At 28.3% G+C, this 22,438-nt stretch overlaps 1 protein-coding gene across 1 annotated transcript in view; it reads left to right on the plus strand.

Moving 5' to 3' along the window:
* Positions 1 to 18,236, plus strand: part of LOC101239989 (uncharacterized) — a 32,722-nt gene extending 14,486 nt beyond the window's left edge. The window contains exons 2-4 of the mRNA XM_065814384.1: positions 4,426 to 5,014; positions 14,076 to 14,216; positions 17,899 to 18,236. Of these exons, the coding sequence (XP_065670456.1) occupies positions 4,480 to 5,014; positions 14,076 to 14,216; positions 17,899 to 18,161 (939 nt within the window). The 5' untranslated portion in view covers positions 4,426 to 4,479 and the 3' untranslated portion in view covers positions 18,162 to 18,236. The remainder of the gene's footprint in view (positions 1 to 4,425; positions 5,015 to 14,075; positions 14,217 to 17,898) is intronic.
* The last annotated feature ends 4,202 nt before the right edge of the window (positions 18,237 to 22,438 follow it).

Here is a 22,438-nt window from a genome sequence, read left to right on the forward strand (position 1 = left end):
TCTTTATTTGATTGCAATCAAGTCTTCTTCGCGTAATTTCTCTCCTTCTTAAATGCAATATAATACTTAACTAATACTTAATTAAGCCAACACAACAGCTCCTGGATCTTAATCATGGTTAGTTTAATAAATTTTGAAACACGGGGCAAGATGGTGAGGCCATCATTTTGCCCTTATCACCTTGCCCGGGACTGTCTGTTTAAAATATTTGCTTTCCTTGCCATGAAGAAAGGCAACTAACTTTTTTTTTTGGTAATACGTAGTGCTTAAACTAAGTTACTTATAAATGTTAAAAAGAAACGAAAAAGCCTACCTATATCTCAAGCGGAGTTTATTTACAAATGCATAAAAGTTATAACGTGTCAGCGGTAAACAAAGCTTCACAACTAATATAAAATTGGCGGTTTCAACGTCTTTTTACTATTATTTAGTGAACAGACTACAGGGGAACCAGTTGTGTCCGATTAATACTGCTATCTAGTGAAAAACTAAAAATTTAAGACATTCTTCATCTGCTCTTCAAAAAATTAATCTAATCTAAATAAATTTGATTTAATCCCTTTTAAAGAAGTGCCCGGTAATTTAAAAAGCATTTTTAGCTGCAAGGAGGACAGCTAAATGAGAGATTCTATCAAATGTTTTTTTTCATGCAGATAGAAACTTGAGTTGAGCAAAGTTTTGATTGTAGATTAGTATTTGGGGGCGTAATCTATTAGAATTGTTCCTGGGATACGGTCTGGTCTACTGTCTGATGATTAAATTTTTGTTAAAGTGTTTGTTAGATAGACATGTGTATTAATTGCATGAAATGTGGCAGGATCCCAATTGTTGCTAGTGATATCAGTTTGGTCTATACTCTCTGCCTAGTTATCATTTAATTAAATGGCTTCCGAGAAAGTAAAATTTTTAACTTTTTCTGGTGGCTTTACAGGTAGAATTCCCTTAAAAATACATACCCCCTTAAACACTACACCTATAGACTTTCAGCTCTGGGTTCCACTAATGTCAAAAAAATTATTAAACATTGATTGAATATGTATCTCTAAACATCCTGTATGATAAATTAATTAAAAATTTACCTCTTTTGCAGTTTTAAAATCCTCAAAAAGAGGATTTTAAAACTGTAAAAGTTTAAAACTTTAAAATAATTTAACTTTAAGTTTGCAGTTATCTTATTTCTAGATAATGTTAGACTTGTTCTAATGCACCAATGCAATATTAACTAATTTACAAACTCTTAAAGATGTTTATTTTATATTTTTTTTTGCAGTGATAGGGATGTAGTTTTTAAGGGGTTACTAGCTTTAAAATAGGAAATCTAGCTTTTAATACAATAACAATGTATATTTTGAATAATCTGAAATATGAAAAATGATGAGAAAGATCTAATACAATAACAGCTTTAATAACAGCAATAACTATTTTTTGAATAACATAAAATCACAAATCTTTTCCTCCATCGAGAGAAACCACTTTGGAAAGCATATCTTGAATCTCCATAGATCCATGCACATTAGTGAGCCTTATTGTTTTTGTTTGATTAACCTCCTTGGGTTTAACCGATTTACTAAAAGTAAATCAGGTGCTTCTGCTTAATTGAGGCTTTTCTCATTTCCTTAATGAATGGTTGTAACATTTCATACATTAATTTCCAATATTCGGCTGAACCATTTCTTCCTTTTGTTTAGGTAACTTTGGATTGTAGTCTTGGGGTTGTTGCCAAGGGTCCGTCTTTTGAGTTCACATTTAGGAACTCTCGCTTTCTTAGGAGTAGAAGCTTAGGAACACTCGCTTTCTTAGGAATAGAACCTTGGAAAGAAACATCATCAGTTTTATCAATAAGGAGAGCTGCTTGTTCAAATTTATCCTGTTGCATATCACCAAAATTAAGACCATTCTTACTTATACCAACTCTCTTAGCAGCTGCTACAATATTGCTGCGCATGCTCAATTGCTCAACATTGTTCTTAGGATATTCATGAATTTTTCTCAATTTATTGTCTGGAAATTGGAAAAGAGCTCATCTCGCGTGTTATTATTCTATCAATGGAGCTGCTGATTTGGTTCTTGGTCTAGCAGGTGTGTGACTCCAGTAATATCAGGGAGAAAAACAAAGAAATTGATTTGCTTTTCAAGCAAAAAATTAAGAACTTTAAAGTCAAACCGCAACGAATGATCATCTGATACAAGCACAATTGGTCGCTCTATACCTTGTTCAGTGAGATGTTTATCAAGTTTTTTATACGCAGCCAATAATGAACAGTTATCTTTGGAACTACTCTTTGTCGTGGAGATGATCAAATTTTTGATGTTACTGACAGATTTTTTTGGTGTCATCTGGCTCGTTATGCCTTTGCCAGTAAATATTACCTGAAACAATAAAATCTCTCCTAAAAGTATAAATATTATATTTCACTTTTTTAAAATATGAAACAATAAAAGCCACAACTTTAGTTGTGAAAAGTTATTTAGTTGACTCACCTGATAATGAAACAAATGAGTTTATAGTTACGCACTCTCTGTTTTCGCGAATCATTTTTTACATGGCTCTTCTTTGCCAGAATAAACTAACCCAGTGGCTGTACCATCTACACCGTAACTGACAAACTGTGGTGTTTCATCATGATTGAAAATTCTTTCTGTTGCAATATTACCAACCCATACACCTTTTTTTTTTTTATAGTTCTTCATTATATTACAAGTAATCAGTTCATCAGCTAAGGCTTCTGAGGTAAAAAAAGTTGTAAAATTAATAATATAATCAAGTTACGTAAATTATCAACGTACAAAACATATGAACTTATTCAAAAATAAAAAAGTTGTAGAACAATTTGAGAATGAAATTGATAATAGATTTTTTTATATTTAGGCTAAACTAAAAATACAATATGTGTTTAAAAATATGTACCTAGATGAGCTGAAGCCATCTCCCTAGTACAATTTAGGGCTCAGTTCATTTTAAATCGGCCTTGCCTCTTAATTACAATATCATCATGATCAGCATGCTATCTTCTAAAAAACGATTTCCCGAGTCTTAATAGTTTGGATAATAAGGTTCCGTATTTTACATCTATTTAATATCTACTGTACCCTTGTACCTGTTGGGATGTTGATAAATTAGTTTAAAGAAAAAACTTACCTTCCATTTTGTAGGGCTTTTTTTGCACTTGCTGATAGTTTTATAAACTTTCTTCCACCTTTTCCATTTTTGTTTAAATGATCTCTGATTTCAACTCATCCAAAATTATTTCAGAAACTTCTTTCTTAGAGAGTCTCTGGTGGGCTCTGTTTTTGTTTCTGATAAAACAAACTATTTCCTTCTCATCATCTAGATGTAACACTATCAAATGTAACTTTTTTACATTCTTAACTTTGCCATCCAATCTTCTGTCTATTGTGTGCTACAATAGACAGAAGATTTCCTTTAAAGAAAGTTTCCTTTAAATAAAGATTTCACAAATCTTTATTTAAAGGAAACTTTCCTTTTTAATGCTGCCTGTCCTCGTTTTTTACACACACACACATACACACACACACACACACACACACACACACACACACACACACACACACACACACACACACACACACACACACACACACACACACACACACACACACACACATATCTATATATATATATATGTGTGTGTGTGTGTGTGTATGTATATAAATATATATATATATACATATATATATATATATATATATATATATATATATATATATATATATATATATATATATATATATGGGTGTGTGTCTGTGTGTAAAAAACGAGTCTTTTAAATGTTCTTTTGTAGGTTCCCCGCCCACTGGGCAATGTGTTAAATTTATTATCAGTGTTCTTAAACTTGAGCTCGTCGACTTTGTTCAGCAAAGAGGTGGTGTACATTCTACACTGGCATATAAGTAGATAAAGTGGTACAAAAGACTCCAAGAAATAAATAAAAACATTAATGGGATTAAACAGTTAATAGCAACAAGAAATCTAGAGGAGTTTTTTAAAAAAAACAAGTGTTCTAAAAAATTGAATTATATAAGCGTTATATAAAGCTATGATTGATGACTTATATAAGTGTACATTTTGACTAAGTAAACTTTGAAGTATTTTTTAAAGTGTATTTAAAATATTTATTAACTTGATCGTTGTTAACATTAAGGCAATCTTCTTGCCGCGTAATATTGTGTGTAATTTTGTTAATAGTTTTTGTTGGTTAAACAAACTGGCTGTTTGTTGTTGTTTTATTTTGTTGCAGTAAAAAGTTACTTTTTTAAATTAACTTTTGAAATGTCACTTTTATAGTTTTACTTTTAAAATTAGTTTTGTATATGTAATGATTTTATTTTTAGATTTAATCTTAAATTGTTAATTTTTTTCCTTAAAAAAAAAAAAAAAACTTGTTAACTTCATTTTTTTTCCAGAATTTATTCAAAAGTCTTTATAATGGAAGTTATTGGTCTTGCTTACATGTAATAATGGCATGCGTTGGTCATATTTTTAAAAAAAGGAAAAGATCAAACAAAAGTGAAACAGTAGTCATCGAAAAATACGATAATGTTGACGGAGAAATAGAAGAGCACCATAGCAACGTCACGATAAAAGAAACCGACACTTTTATAAATCCAACAAATTTAAACTCGTCTTTAGACGAGGAAAACATCTTTACCTTTTTACAAAACAATAATATCAATATTTCAAAATGGTTACAGCTGAAAAACAACATCACTGTTGAATATTGCATCCGATTATTAAAAAGTCGCGATATTTTGTCTCGCATGGTAAGCAACGAAAACAATGATAGTTGTGGAATACCTAAATACAAATCTTTAGGCAATGTTTTATCAAATTTTGATTCGTTTTTACGAAAAAAAAAATGGCATTGGATGCCTTTAGGAGAAAATTCATTTTCGTTTTATGTTGAAAAACTGATGGAGATAAGAGGAGTTAGAGATAGAGAACGATTCATTCAGGATTCAGAAAAATTCTTACAAATCTACAAGTCTCGTTCAGGTATAGGCATTTATTTTCATTTTGTTTTTAATTAATAAACTTAATCTTATGCATCCACATAGCTCACAATAACATAAGTGTTAAATTTTCTTGCATAACCATTGCTGTTTTTGTATTATATGAATATATATTTTTTTGTAAATATATAAAAAAAAAGTTTCCTTTTTATATATATTAAAAAAATCTTGTCCTTTTGATGTGCAGCTAAAATTTGTTTCAATAAAATGTCCTTACTTTAACTAAACTTTTACTTGCCCCTATGAGACGCTGTTATTCGTTGGCTATATTTACCAAATGTTTTTAAAAAATTTTAGTTCCTAAGCCATTTATTTAATCTTGCGCAGAAAATAAAAATTAAAAGTTTTAACAGTTACGCGAATATAACAAGCTCATCAATCAGTAAAAAAAAAGTAAATATATTAGCGCAAAGGGATGCGAATTAACACGTGATAGTGAAACTAAACCTGATACTTTTTTAACTTTTCTTATTTTTACTTTTTGTATACGAGTTCTTTTAGGATAAAAATCTTAAATTTAAAATACATTTGTGTATATTGTTTTAAGTTTACACAATATATTTTAAATTTTAAATAGTTGACTTACTTCAAAGCGTAAAAAGAGTTAAAGGAAACAAGTTATAAAGTTCACAGCAGATGGTAGACTATCTTTGGTTTTCTATGCTGAAAGAAATAATATTTCTGCTTTATAGAGTCAAGTGCAAAATAAAGATTTACCTAAAGTTTTCATTTACATTTAATAAAGATTACTGGAAGAAAAAATTTTTTCTCAGTGAACATGTTATAGAAACAGAAACATTAAACAAGCGTATTATTAGTACCTCAAAAGTCGCTAAGAATGGCAAATAAATATTTAGTGCGGCCGTGGCGCAGTGGCTAGAGCGCTTGCTTTATAAGCAGGAGATCCAGGTTCGAAACGAGCTCTGGACATATTTTCGCATCACGGTAAGGAAGAAGGCGTGAACTTCCTGAATAAATGTACTTCCGCGGTGCTATGTGACAAGACCGATAGGTCATCTTGGGGCACATAAAAAAAAATGGTGCATGGTCCTTAAAATTAAGTTCAGACTCTGACTTAATAAACAATTAGTTTAAAAAGTAACAGAGTCCTGTTGTTTTATTATTACTAATAAAATTTTAAACTTTTAAGATTACTTTTGTGGTTATTGTTTTAAACAAAAATTTAATAAACTTTGCTTTAATATAACAGTAAGCAATACTCGAGAAATTGTAAAGGTGAAACGTTTATGACTGAGTCAATTAATTGGATCATTCATCTTCTTTTTAAAATTATACAACGTCCTCTTTAAGGATCTGAAACATAAAAGACGCAATTTTGAATTTATAAACTGTGTCGCCTTCCTTTTTAGGTAACACAATTCCTTTTAAATAAAGATCTGGCAGTAACACCATTCCTATTACCTAAAGATCTCAAATTTAATTTTTTCATTTCACTGTAGATTTTGGTTAGAAAAACTGGCATTTGAAACTATTAACTGAACGCTGAACATTGAATAATTCATAATGATTTTTAAAGCTGTGCTCAGAAATTTTATTATAAAAATAAAAAATAGAAAATAATTTTTTTCAGTTTAGGACAATTAATTTTACTTAACAATTTTAATAATGAAATTATTTTATTTTTTAAAAAACTTTAGAAAAATGATTTTCTTTTTTTATAATCAGCTTGAGGTGATTATAAGAAGCTTAAGCTGGTTATAATCAGCTTGAGCTAATTATAATCAGCTTTAGCTTATTATAATCAATTTGCCAAGTAAATTTTTCTGTTCGTGGATCTAGAATTTAGACTTTCTATATTAACAAGCTTGATACCGTTCATGACTTAAATTTCATAGAGATAAATATTACTATGGGTATTGTGGTTTATCCTCCAATTAATCATCGGCCAATCGCCATATAGAGACCACATACCTGGGCCGCGAAGACAAGTTCAGCTCACTAAAGAGGATCATCACACGCTTCGCTAACCAAGAGTAAACGAGTTTAAGAAGAATAAAGTAAGTTAGAGTGAAAGTCAGAAGAAGTTGAGTTAGAAAAATAACATTGAGAAAACGTACATACTGAGTTAGAAAGATAGCATAAAGAAAACGTACAGACTGAGTTAGAAAGATAGCATAAAGAAAACGTACAGACTGAGTTAGAAAGATAGCGTATTGAAAATGTACAGACTGAGTTAGAAAAATAACATAGAGAAAACAGACAGATGTCTGTTTCAACTATGTAAAGCGGCGTTTTATGAATCATCATAAATCAATGTCTATTATTAATAATCAGTATATGTTTTGTTATTTATTTGGTCGTTCGGCTACATGCCATACTGACTCTCGTAAAAAAAAATTACGAAGATATCGTAATAAAAATAAAAACCTGTTTTACAAAGCTGTCCTATGGACTCAAATACAATTATATTACCATATTAAAATTAAAAATAAAATCCAAATAAAAAAATAAGTCCTATTTTTAAAGGAACTTACAAAACAAAATAGTAACGAGCTTTTTCTTTCAATACTAAATTTTCATTTCAAAATATTTCTTGTTTGATACTTATGTTCAAACTTATTTACTCTGATTTTTGCACAAATTTCACAATTAATATTGGATTTAAATATTTAGAATTTTATATAAGATTTAAATATAATTTTTTGTCATTTTACACATTTTACAATGTTATCTATAAAATTTAAACAAATATATATAATTACAAGCTGACTGGGGCAAGTAGAAGTCAAAATGACTTATCATCAAGCCCCTTTTTGAAATACAAAAAAATACAATTAAATTTTACATCTTCCAATATTATATAAAAGAGTGTAATTAATCAGTTAAAAAAAAAAAAAAAATTTGGTTAGAAATTTTAGAAGGTTAAAAAAGAACTTAAAGTTAAAAAAAGAACTTAAAGTTAAAAAAAGAAGAAATTTAAGATAAAGTTAAAATATAAAATAACAATTAAAAAATTACAAATCTGTACATATTCGTATACATATTAAAGACAATAAACAAAAAAAACAAAAAAAAATTTAATACGCTTCATGTGCATATACATATTCGATACAATATTAAAATTAAATAAAGTACATAAAAAATTAAAAATACAAAATTATTTCAATTTTTTTTTGAAAAAAAAAAATTGAAATAATTTTGTCAAAACGTCAAAAAAACAACATTCGTTGTTTTTTTGACGTCGTTTCCTCTTTATTTTCTTGAATTTTATTATTTTTATCATTTGTAGGTATACTATTTTCATTTTTATTATTTTGTGATTTAAATTGTAGCAGCTGATTTTGTAAGGCATCTTTGTCTCGGTAGATGGGTATTGTTACAGTTTCTACATAAAAGCTCCTTTCCAGCTAAGTGTAAAACTATTTTTGATTTTACTTTTAATTTTACTCTAAATAGTTGTCTACCATCTCGATTGATTAATCAAAATATATGTTGTTTGTTTAACAGAAATAATGTTTTTAATATATGGCGTTACTTTTTCAGAGATTTCATTATCTGTAATTGTAGAGTCACACTTGATTGTTATAAGAAAACCCTAATCTTCTCTTTTTGTGAAGACTACAGGCATAATGCATTTGGTCATGTCAGTTTCATTTTTAGTCATTGCGTTTGCATCATTGATATGATTTAAACATCGTCCATCTTTATGGTAAGTTAGATTCTCTAGTTTATTTTTACCAACTTTTTCATTTGAAGCGACTTTTGCGTAAAACGCCATTTTGTTTTTATCGCAAAAGAAAAAGCATGTCCGTACACGACTAAAAAGTTTTAACAAATTTTATGTTTAAATGTTTTCAGATTTCCATTCAGATTTTTAATAATCAATATATATTACAATAGATATTGTGGTTTGACCTCCTCCGGCTAATTGCCATATAGAGGTCCAGATGCCCGGGCCAGCGAAAACAACTTCAGCTTTATAAGGAGCATCATAACCCGCTTTGCAGACCTAGAGTTAGAGAGTTTGAAGAACAAAGGATACTAGAATGAAAGTCAGAAGAAGCCGACTTATAAAGATAGCATCGAGAAAGCGAACAGATATTGCACTGATTTAAAAATGTGCAGTTAATACCATTAATTAGATTACCTAATTAATGTACTACTCTAGAAGTAATTTGCGAGTGAGTTAACACCGCGGCAGATAAATTACTATGGGTACGAGTATCAATATAGGGACATTTATAGATATATATTAACACGATTTTGACGAATTTAATATGATAATGCGTGTAGGTGCAAGTTACAAAGTTAATGTTACGAGTCGAAGTTATAAATTGTGGATATGAACTTATGTAATTTACCATCATAGATGCTATTATTTAAATAAATTGCAAGACTTTTGTTAGAAAACATAGGACTTTAGCATTTATGTTTGTCACTAGTGTTCTTAATTTTCAAGGAATAGTTTTTCAAAACACCATTCTGTTTAATTTTATTAAACTTGCAATTTAGCGATGACATTTAAGATTTTATAAATGATTTCAATGCTTGGACAAATTAAGCAGCCGCAACGCAGTGGTTAGAACTCTGCTTTAGAAGCAACGGAACGAAGTTCTGTACATCATATAGACATGACAGATTAACCACAGAACTCCTTTGTTTCTTATATATTAAAAAATAAACTTGTATATATATGTCGGTTTTTCTTTTTAAAATGAAACATAACTACTTTTTTAAACATTTTGGCGATAAATGACTTCTTGGATTTCAGCCATTAAATGCATTTAAGTTTTATATTTTACTCTATATTTTTTTTTTGTTTCTTTATCTAGTTTAAACGTTGCAGATTCTAAATATATATCATTTGAGATGAATTATACGTTCTATTATAAAGAAATTTACGTTTTTATGGTGTAAGGTGAATAATGTTATCCATAGCAACACCTTAGCATCAGCTTTGTTTTATTTGCTCAACACCGTATCAGCTTTGTTTCATTTGCTCATTTTTTGACACAAATCTTTTATTTTGAACTGTAAAATGCATTTTACAAATTGTCTATTTTTTTTTATGGTATTCTTTTATTTACAAGTTATAGTTTTGATTTCAATTAATGATGACATTTAAAAAGGAAAAAGTAATGTTGTTTATGTTGTGTAAATGTCAACACAGATGCTATAGTGATTTCTTCCAATATCTTTTATCCATCTCAGTATTACAAATAACTGCATTTATTCTTTATATGTTTATAGAGTTATTAAATATGGATAAAAATAAAAATAAAATATGATTAAACAGAAAAAGACAGTTTACATCTAAAAGATATAGATGTACTGCAAAAAATCAATTTCATAAACCAAAAAAGGAAGCTGTTTCGTCATCAAAAATCAGTTTAAATGATTCACTCCTAAATGTTGGCAAAGGAGATTCTAACTTCTTTTGAATAATTTACTTTAGAATACTGCAAAGTTATCTTTTTTGTCAACTTTTAAGTAGATGCCTATATTGTAGTGATAAATTCACTGTCAGTCTTGACCAGATAAAAAAATTGGGACTCTTGCATGCCCTTAAACTAGAATATATCTTGTGATTGGAGTTATAATTTTTACTCATTTCATGAGATACAAAATAAACACATTCAAGAAGTCAATGTATGAACTGTAATGAGTTTTCGCGAGATCGATTTTGCCCTCGAACAATAAAGAGTTAGTGTAAATGGCAAAGAGATACTTGAATGTACTAGTACAAGATAAACTTGAAGGTACAACCAACAAAGCACATTTAAATTTGCCTCTAGCTATAAAAGAAGAAATTGAAAGTATCTTTAAAAATCTTGGCTCTGAAAATCTTCTATAAAAGTGCTTACATGGGTTTACCCATGTAAGCACTTTTATAATCCAAATGAAGCTTTAAACCAATTAGTTTGGAGTAAGTGTTCAAAGTCTCATTTTGTGTCACAAAATGTTTTAGAGATAGAAGTATATTCTGCTATCATTAAATACAATGGATAATTACAAAGGTGTTATTAAACTTAACAATGTATTTAAACTGTTAAATACGACTGCTGGAAAATACTTTAGATGCTATGCAACAAAACAGGAAAATACTCGTACCAAGCAAATTAATAGTAAAATGAGCAAAAAAAATTTTAAGTGCCGTTAAAAAAGAATTCTTTAACAAAATAGACAGAGGGTGAAATTTATAGTTTTGGGGTGCACTAGTTTCATATTGTATGCTTTTAATATTATTTTTCATTTTTCTTAGAAATAAGTTTTTGTACTTTCATTTGAATTCAAACAACAATTTTTAGTACTTTTATTCGACCGATTGATTGAAATTTTCACAGACCTTTCTTCAATATTGGAACTAGGTTCTGCACAAAAAAAAACTATTTAAAGCAAACAGAGCTTGTTTAATCGCACTTTATTTTTCTAAAATGACCTATGATAAAAATTTTTAATGCTCAAAAAGAATTGTGAGCCATTATGGATTGGTAAATTTTTGAAATTTGATTTTATTTCAGAACCTGCTTTGCTACTTTGCCTATAAACTTTCAAAATTTGGTTCAAATACTACTTATAGATTCTGAGAAGTTAATGTTTAAAATTTGATACCTTTTTGATGATTTTTGCTGACACAGCTTTTTTTCTTAGGCACTTTTAAAAAATTTTGGTCAAATTTTTTTTTATCAAATATATTAACAGTAAACTTAGTCTAGAGACATTTTTATTGATTTTTAAAGAATTTAGTAAAAAAGGTGTAGAGCCACCTTTACCTTACATATATCTTAAACAGAATTTAATTTACTATTGATAATAATAATTAAAAAAATTGAACAAGTTTTTAAAAAGTCCATATAATTTTATAGTCTGTACATAAGAAATGATTTGTGTAAAAAAAATATTCGTTTAGTTTGGTTACACCAATAATAAGGACATCAGTTTCATTATTGAAGGAAAGCATATTCAAAGGCCAATTTTTTGAAACTCGTAAAAGAAAGAAAAAAATTTTGTTTTTTCAAAATTGAAAGCGTTTAGTAACTACAAAAATTTTTAACAAAAATTTTACAAGGCTGCAGTGTCTATCATTGATTACAATGTTGCAGTGTCTATCATTGTTTACAATATTGCAGTGTCTATCATTGATTACAAAGTTGCAGTGTCTATCATTGATTATTTTATACAGGGTTAATCAATGATTATTTTAAATTGATGTTCTTTATTATTATTATACTACTTTATATTATTATTATATGTATTATATTGTTGGTGTTGTTACTATCATAAAATTTTAAAATATAAATGATTTCAAAATATAAATGATGATGAGATAAGATGGTAAATATAAAAAAATATAAGTGGGGCATCAAAGTACATTTACATATCATTAAAAAACTTTTTTTTTTCAAATTTTTTTAGCTGTAACAAAAATAAAACTGAAATATTTCTACATGTTTACTAACTCTTGGATCTGTTTTATGACATTTGGTTTTTTGGTTAGTTGTTGTTGTTTTCTTTAATTAATTATTTAAGATTTGATCTTCTGGCTTTGTTTCATTTTCTTTAATTGTGTACAAAGTTCATCAAATGTACGACGTTCCGACAATTTTCTTTTGGTTCTTTTTGTTTTTTCTTCACTTAACTTACGTTGTCTGTGTCAAAATTTTAGTATTTTCAGAAAAGTTGCTTCAATTTCGCATCTTGTTCTATTGTAAAAATTTTTCATATAGTTCTTCCATGATGCTTTGATCCTTTTACTACCTAGAACGTACCTATATTGAGAAGTTGTAAAATATTACTTTTATACTTTAATAGATAGTGAAAGAAATTAGCTCATCTTTATTAATAACAGTCAAGCCAACAACAATTTTCGATATGTGAGTTGTTTCCGTTAACTACTACAAAATTTGGTCCTTCTAATTGAATTGTTTCGGCAAAAAATTATTCGATGAGTTGGGTTGATTCCATCCTAAAGAAGAACAGTTGTAAAGTGGTTTGTCCGGACAGCCATTACACTTTTGTACTGTAAAATATTTGCACTGTAAATATTGTTTTAGTTTAAGCGCTTTATGTGGATTATTTAGAGAGAATTGTTTTGCTTGTCTATGTCAGTTGGAAACCCTGTTTCATCCACATTAAAAATGTTTTGTGGATTATTATGTAGATGAGTTACCTCAATGACTGCTATTTTCTCAAAAAGATTATTAAGCACATTTATATTGTATTATGGGAATAGTTATATTTGTTCATTCAATATTGAACTCTGTAGCACATGATGTCTGTAGCACCTGTTAATAAAATTTAAGTATAAACAATCGGTGACCTGTTTAAATATTTAACCAATACAGTGGCGGATCCAGCATTTTTTGATCTTTGAGATTGCTAACTTCCAGACATGGAGCTAACTCCAAACATTTATATGTTTATACTTATATCAAATAATGAGGGTTTGCAAAAAATTGCGATGGTTGGAGGCTGGGAACAAAAAAGCCCCAAAATTTTTGCAGCACCTGCCCCAAACATGAGAACAATAAGTTGGTGAAATATTTTTGTACTATTCTCAACTAAACTTATATTCATCGATAATTTTTAAGTTTCATAGTATTATTTCTCAGCGTTCAAAAATTATGACTATATAAAAGTTACAACCCTCTCAAATTGAGGGGGGTTTAAACTTTATATGGTCATAATTTTTGAACGCTGAGAGATAATACTATGAAACTTAAAAATTATTGATGAATATAAGTCTTATTAAGAAAAGTATAAAAAATATTTTATCAACTTGTTGCTCTCACGTTTGGGGCAAGTGTTGCAAAAATTTTGGGGCTTTTTTGTTCCCAGCCTCCAACCATCGCAATTTTTTGCAAACCCTCATTATTTGACATAAGTATAAACATATAAATGTTTGCAGTTAGTTCCATGTCTGGAAGTTAGCTATCTCAAAGATCAAAAAATGCTGGATCCGCCACTGCTATATAACATGCCAATGTTACCCACCTCTCATTCTTACTCCCCGTTTCCTTGTAAGACTAAAATATAAAACTTTATGTCAATTTTTATAAGAAAAATAAATATCATTATTACAGATAAAACTGACGTTTTAAACCACACCGATTACTGGGGAAGTCTTCAACAGATAATGTCTGGAAAAGTAATTGCTGATTTTGTTGCTCAAGATTATGGTCCTTTAGATCCTGTCTTTGGTGTTCTTCTTAATCCAACAACAGGTAAACATTTTTTTCGAACAAGAAAGTTTGATGTGGACTCATGTTTCATTAAATAATAGCCACCGTCATTATACAAGATTAAACTTCCCTAAGTGTTATAAATACCATACCCATAGATGGCTCACATTTACGTTATCCTATAAATTGGGTATGGCTATCAATTGGGTTTGTGGCGTGCACCAAAATTTCTTATTATCATGAAAATTATAGTTTAAAATTGAAAAGCTTTAAAAGAAAAAATGTTATTAAGTTCACAAAGGCAATAAAAAACAGCTGTAATATTTTAAACTGTAATATTTTTATATCTTTAATGTGAAAAGGTGTAAGTAACAACAACAAAAATAATATCACAAAGTTGTTTTGTAGTAAAGTAAATTGAATCCAATTATTGGCTATAAAACCGAATAAATATCACACCTTATTTGAAAAAACTCTTTGAATTCATTAAAATGCAATGTGCCTAGAAATACCAGATTACCTCTCTCATCAAGTTAGTTTCGATCAGAGTTAGTTTTAAGTTCAACTACAAAGCGCAACTATGCTTATAATTTGTAAATACCTTTAGCTGAAAATGAGATTTTTTGTTTGAAAAGCTAAATTTAAAAAATATATATTTGCTATATATAACGTCTATTTATTGTTTACACAATACATTTTGTTGTTTTATCGATTATGTGTCATACCTTGGACAAAACTGAAATTATTTCCATTTGTCTTAAGGCGTGCAACCAGGATCAATTTTAATTCATTTAAAGAATATCTACCCAAATCATCTGTTTCCTACATAGTAGGAAACAGCTGATTTGGGTTTAGATATTCAATAAAATTTCTTATTAATTAGTTTTCACACATTTTCCATTCTATAACACCCCTACAATATGTTATATTGTAGGGCTGTTATAGAAAGGAAAATGTGTGAAAACTAATTAATAAGAAATTTTACATTTCGTATTGTTAAAAAAAAGTCCTTGATTGAATTGAATTGAAACTTGATTGAATTGAATTGAAACTTGATTGAATTGAATTGAAACTTGATTGAATTGAATTGAAACTTGATTGAATTGAATTGAAACTTGATTAAATTGAATTGAAACTTGATTGAATTGAATTGAAACTTGATTGAGTTGAATTGAAACTTGATTGAATTGAATTGAAACTTGATTGAATTAAATTGAAACTTGATTGCATTGGGGTAAGTTCAAGCTGCTAATTTTTTTTTTGCTTTTATATATACCTTTCAATGGAGAAAATCTTTTAGTTTTTTAACTAACCTCACCATTAAGAAATTAAAAAAGTTAATTTGGGGCACTTTTTCTCAGACCTTATAAATGACAATATAAAATTAAAATGCAGTGGAAAAAATATTTTTTATAGTTACCAAGTATCTTAAACATATGTCTTCAAATTTAACTTAATACCTTTTTTTATGAATATTATTTATTGAAAAGAATAACTAAAAACAATTAATTCTCGTCTATTGGTGGTATAAGTTCCATTACAATTTAGTTTATAGTTCTGAGCAATTTGTTCTATTTGTTTTTATTTTATAGATTCCTTGCAAGTTTTTTTGTATTTTGACAGCTCTATTTTTGCTTCTTAGAAAAATTAATTCACATTTGAGCTTTGGGTTTGAATTTTGGTTTTTTGTTGTGTTTTCATTTTAAGCAAAGCTCTGTTAGGGTCACTCATGTAAAAACAACTATTTTAAAGAAATGTAGAGTAGCACAACTTTAAGTAAAGATTTTTAACCAAATAATGTTCAAATTTTAAGGAACTAAAATCTATTGGCAACTTAAAAGAAAAAGTTCGGCAAAGCCGCTTATACTTTGGCTAAACAAATGCATTCTGTGGTTCAAAAAATTTTAACAGAGTTTTGATACGTCTATCTTACTCCTGATATAATTTTGACTAATTTATGAGTTTGTCACTTTTCTTTTTTAATATTTAACTTTCATATATTATAATTGATAACTGATTCTAACCCTGATATTATATTTATTAATTGTAACAGTTGATACATTTTAATTTTTTTTCTATTTTGTTTTAAGGACCAAATTAGCTTTTTATAATTTATAACCTTTGTTATTTTTTTTAATTTTTTTTAATTCTTCCAAGAAGTAACTTTTAGGAAAGTTTTAAAATCTAAATAAATTTAATACTTTAAATGTTTGTGTGTTAATACTTACTTGATGTAATAAAGTTGTTTTTGTTTTTAAAAAAACCAATACCCAACATATGGGCGGGTGGTGCCTCAATTTTAAGCCAAAAGATGCAAAGAGCGCTCTCAAACTTATAGCAAATAATGAAAAAAATAGTTACACCGTACTCTACAGCATCAGTGCATCAGGTTTCTACTTTCGTTGTTTAGCGAATTCTTAAATCGCGAAACAACGAAATCTAGTAATTAGAAAAAAGTACTTTATTGTAGAAAATGCTAAGCACGTCTCCATAATTCAATGGTTCAAGGTGAAAACGATTCATATCGATTGTGATTTGCAATCAGAGATGTGCTCCAAAACCATATTAACAAAACGATATCAACAATTCGTGTTTTTCTGAAAAAGTGTAAACTAGGCGATTTCCATATTGAGTAATCTAATTAAGAAAATCTATTTTTCTTTTTATTAGTTTTCATATATAAATTGGTCTTCTTTTTCTTTTTTATTATTTTCTCAGTGATTATAACGGCGACCAACTTAGTTGAAAAAATATATAAATCCGGTCAAATATAGCTATTTGTAAAGTTAATTTTAAGATTTGGTCTAAAAATAAAAAAAAGACCTCGGTGTGACTATGGACTCTTTTCGAAATTACAAAACTCATATTTCAAATTTTTTCTGTGCAGCAAACATTCAAGGATATTTTATACTTAAATATTTTAAAAGTTGTGATCCTTGTGTTCCCGTAAAAACCTTCACTACTTACATAAGACCTATTTAGATTCACTACTTACATAAGACTTATTTAGAATATTGCTCTCGGGTCTGGTCAACAGATTGCACTGAATTGATATATGCAGTCAAAAAAGTCCGAATAAATTTTACAAAGAAACTAGCCAACTTTCAATACTTGATTTGATACTACTCAAAATTCGTCCTTTAAAGCAATACTTAATTTCATGTTACCAAAATCTACACAACTTTGTTTGTCTTCATGTATCGAAATTTTTTGTAGTTAACAAATATGTTTATACTCGTGGTCATAAACTTAAGCTGCGCAAAGTGTATCAACTTCGTTTTTGTAAATATTCGTTCTCTCTTAGAGTTGTTAATATTTGGAATAACTTGCTGATATCGTAAATGCCAATAATATAAGAGTTTTAAAATAAAAACTCTTGATATTATTGGTTCCATCAATTTTAAAAATGCTTGTCATAGTTATGATTTATTTCTTAATTTTGTAACCTTATTAAAATATTTATTTTATTTTTGTGGGGCATGCTGTCAGAGTCGTGTTTATTTGTTAGACTTGTGTGTCTTTCAGAACATTTATTACTGTCAAAACTCCTGATATAAATAATAAAGAAATTCCCCTATTTTTTTGATGGAAAACAAAATTTTTTATCTATGAAATAAAATCACATATTAAATATATTTTTCATCAAAATTAAGTTAAACTTTTTGAATGCTGAACAAAATTGAGTCAAAACATACTTTAACATAATTGTTTTAATTATTATTAGGAAGAGTAGGCCCAGGTGATACTGGGTTAATTCACGATATTTTATTTGACGATGATGGTCCAATCGCATATCACGCCGCTGTTCACGATGCTTTTGGATATTTAAAGACATTTCACAATATTGGACCTGGTTACAACTATTTGGGGGGAATTTCTGCAGTCGAAACAGGAAATTGTATGTCAGGGCAAACGTCAGGCTTATTATTTTGGAAATATGCTATACATAAATTTAAAAAGTTTGAAACAAATAATCAAGATAAATAGTTCAAAAAATTTAGAGAAATAATTTATTATGTATTATGTGATTTTATTTAAGAGAAAAACGTATCAATTATATAATTTTATTCGTTTATTTTACTTTTTTTTTATTTTAATTCATTTTAAAGTGAAGTAAACTCTCGCCCTGAAGTAAACTAAACTCTCGCCCTGCTTTTCTACTCTTATATTTCGACAATTTTTTTCCATTATAAACAGCTTTGGGTGCACGATAAATGGAAAAGGTATTAATTACCTATGTTTTATAAGTTTGAACGTAGTTCTGGAGAATATAGACTCATATTTTCTTTAAAGTGAGTTTGCTAATGAGGTTTTTTAACAATATGAACTTAAAACTTATCTTGACTCATCTTAAAGATGTATCATATGATACCATCTTGAAGATGTATCATCACGAGATTATATCATCATGACACAATTATATAATCATGAATTATTTACAGATAAAAATAATAATAAAAGTATTAATGAAAATACATTTAATTCCAGATAACTCGAACCTCCAAGGGATCAAGGAAAATGGTTAAACTTAACAAATGTTTGACCTAAGCAAATTCCCATTGAGTCGAACTTTAGCTGATTTGAAGTAATCGTTCGATTTAAGGCAATTTTTCTTCGTGTAATGCTAAAGTATAAACATTAAATATACACCATTATACTAACAAAAAAGTGAAAAATGTTTCAACGAAATAAGTTCTACTGTATTCATACTGTACACCTAAAACTTAATAGAACATGCAACGTGTCGAGGATTAAAGCGTAGAATTAATAGCTGAAAAATAGAATAAATAAATTAATAGCCTGCGCTCCTTTTCAAAACTTAACGTAAATCCTAATATTTTTGTAAAAGACATGACTTTGATGCAACACGATATGATGAAGAATTTCGGAAATACGTCTTTGAACTTTGCGGACATCTTCATTTTCACATGGAGACGGTTGCATAAGTATTGTGAGCTTGAAATCTATTATTATGTTTTACACAGCAATAAAGAATATAGAAATTTGAAGCCGTTATAATACGAAAATCCTTATTGAGAGGCTAAATAAGAATGAAAAACTCGGTAGTGAAAACTCAGCTAAAATCAATATTGCAATCGAATTAAAAATAACAAATAAAAAAGTTGTCTCTTGTAGATGATTGCAGCGATATTAACAAATCTATTCAAACTAATTAAGAGATTATTACGGATAAATTTAATAAATAGCATTGAGTAATAACAATAACAACAATAATAATAATAATAATAATAATAATAATAATAATAATGATATATATATATATCATCGATATAAAATATATATATACATATATATATATATATATATATATATATATATATATATATATATATATATATATATATATATATATATATATATATATATATATATATCATCGATATAAATAATATTTCTGTAACGTTGTTGCAATGTCAACTTTAAATACCATGAAACAAATGTTTTTTTCTTCTTTTATCCCTGCTGTATTGCGTCTTTCACTAATGGGTCTTAATATTTTGTCGCCATAATGTAGAGACATTGACATCAATTCCCAATTCTACCTTTATCTCCTGTAGATTATAGTTTTTTTATCTCCAATTAAATCATGTAGCTTTTTCTTATTTCCCCAGTACAACCTGACTGTCGAAAAACCATCTCTAATACCAGGATTGATATTACCTGTTGATAAATATCAATGGACTAGGCGTCGTATTGAAGTCTTACTTCTATACACGAGATCCAATACTTCTTTTACACTTTTCCCTTCGTTAATTAAAAGATTAATGATCAAATTTCTTACTTCAACATTAATTTCTGAGCATTGTCTTCGTGCATTGTCTTCGTTCATTTTAGAGTTTTAAAAAATTAAAGAGAAAATGGGCTTAAATTGTATATAAGGAAGTTAAATTAAATGAAGCAATAAAAACAAAACTATTTATCATGATAAAGAAAAACCGCCAGATTGAATGTAAAAAACCGCCAAATTAAATGCAAAAAACCACCAGGTAAAATGCAAAAACCGTACTTAAAATAAAAACCAAGAGAAATTGAAGATTGCTTACAAACGAAAAACCTAAGAATAGAAGGCCTAAAAAATATAACGAAAATGAAAATTGGAGTATCAGTGAATCCAAGGTGTAGAAAGTCTTTGAAGATTGGTTTAAAATGTATAAAAATAAAAAGGGCTTACAGGACTGGACTTATTAGTATACACACAATTTGGCTAATAGTTGTTAAGCTACTAAGCTATAAAGACAAAGTAAACGGGCGAAAAATTTAAAAGGAAATAATATTTACATAAACAATGACTAATGCGCTGACACTGCAATTATAAGAAAAGAGCTTCGAGAACAACTTAAAAAGGAACAAGGTGGAAAATACGCATTAATATCGAACGATAAGCTAATCTTTTGCGACTGGACTCCTCAAGAAAAGTAACAAATTTAGGTGTTTTTTTTATTTTTATTGCTTAAATTCTCATTTTAAATTGAAAACAAACTTATTATCTAGTTTTAATGCTAAAAGTTTTACATCTAATGATAATAAAATAAATAAATTTAAAGCTTTTCTAATAAACAAAAATATACTTTTAGGAAACACCCCTGAATCAAATATTAGCTTTTATAAAGATGGGGAAGAAATGGAAATATTCTTTTTATTACACTTTAAACACTTGCTGCCAACATAGATTACAATGAACTACCCATCCTGCATCTCAATATAAGGAGATTACAATGAACTACACATCCTGCATCTCAATATAAGGAGATTACAATAAACTACACATCCTGCATCTCAATATAAGGAGATTACAATGAACTACACATCCTGCATCTCAATATAAGGAGATTATAATGAACTACCCATCCTGCATCTCAATATAAGGAGATTACAATGAACTACACATCCTGCATCTCAATATAAGGAGATTACAATGAACTACCCATCCTGCATCTCAATATAAGGAGATTACAATGAACTAACCATCCTGCATCTCAATATAAGGAGATTACAATGAACTACACATCCTGCATCTCAATATAAGGAGATTACAATGAACTACACATCCTGCATCTCAATATAAGGAGATTACAATGAACTACCCATCCTGCATCTCAATATAAGGAGATTACAATGAACTACTCATCCTGCATCTCAATATAAGGAGATTACAATGAACTACCCATCCTGCATCTCAATATAAGGAGATTACAATGAACTACCCATCCAGCATCTCAATATAAGAAGTATACAAAAAAAGTTTTTATTCAAATCATAATTAACAATTTCAAAAACATAAAAGTTTAGACTAAATTAAATTAAATTAAATTTTTGTCACTGACATTTCAGTCAACTTTCCAGTTTTTGTGTTTGGACCAAAAAGCATCAAAAAAATATCGGGAAAAAGTAATATTAAAAAGCGAATGTTAATGATTCATCCTCTATGACTTTTATTGTTCTGTTATCCACAACAAATTGGGAAACTATATAAAAATTAAAAATGCAGAGGAAGCTTATGATTTTTCATTTGCTTTTGAGTTTTTGTTGCATATTTCAAAGCCACTATAATGAACCTTTTCAAAAACCAAAAATGAAGCTTTCAAAACCAAATTCCAGCAAAATCCTTGGGTAACAATGAGATTAATAAAGTCGTCAAAAAAAAGCAACGCTTATACCAAAAGTTTATCAAAAAAGAGCTTATGAAAACGAAACAAAATATAAAAATTACAAACGGTTCTTCGAGACAGTTATAAAGTATTCAAAAAAGCAGCATTGTACTTACTAATTACTTAACTAGTGATGTACAAAATTGTGGCGCATAAAAAAAGAGGTGATAGGTAAAAAAAACATAAGCACTTATGGATTTCCCAAAAACCTCATTATAAATAATCGTCAAATTACTGATTATTCTTTAATCTCTAATTCTTTCAACTATGCGTTTGTTAATACGGGCCGAAGCTTAGCTTCAAAATTAAGAAAAGTAAAACCATTTCGAATCATACTTAATCTCTAATAATGATCTTATAGAAAATAATAAGTTATCTGAAAAAGAATGATTTGATGCTGTAAATTTGTTAAAATCAAATAAAGGTAATGGAGTGGATAATGTAAGTAGCAATGTATTAAATAAATTTTTTATTTAAAAAGTCCGCTTTTGCACATTTTCAATCTCTTTTTTCACAACAGTAATCTTTCCTGATAAACTAATAGTTGCAAGGGTGATACCAGTTTTAAAATCTGGAGATGCAACTTATATCGCC

This window comes from Hydra vulgaris, chromosome 12 (assembly GCF_038396675.1).
Source record: "Hydra vulgaris chromosome 12, alternate assembly HydraT2T_AEP".
Taxonomy (NCBI): Eukaryota; Metazoa; Cnidaria; class Hydrozoa; order Anthoathecata; family Hydridae; genus Hydra; species Hydra vulgaris.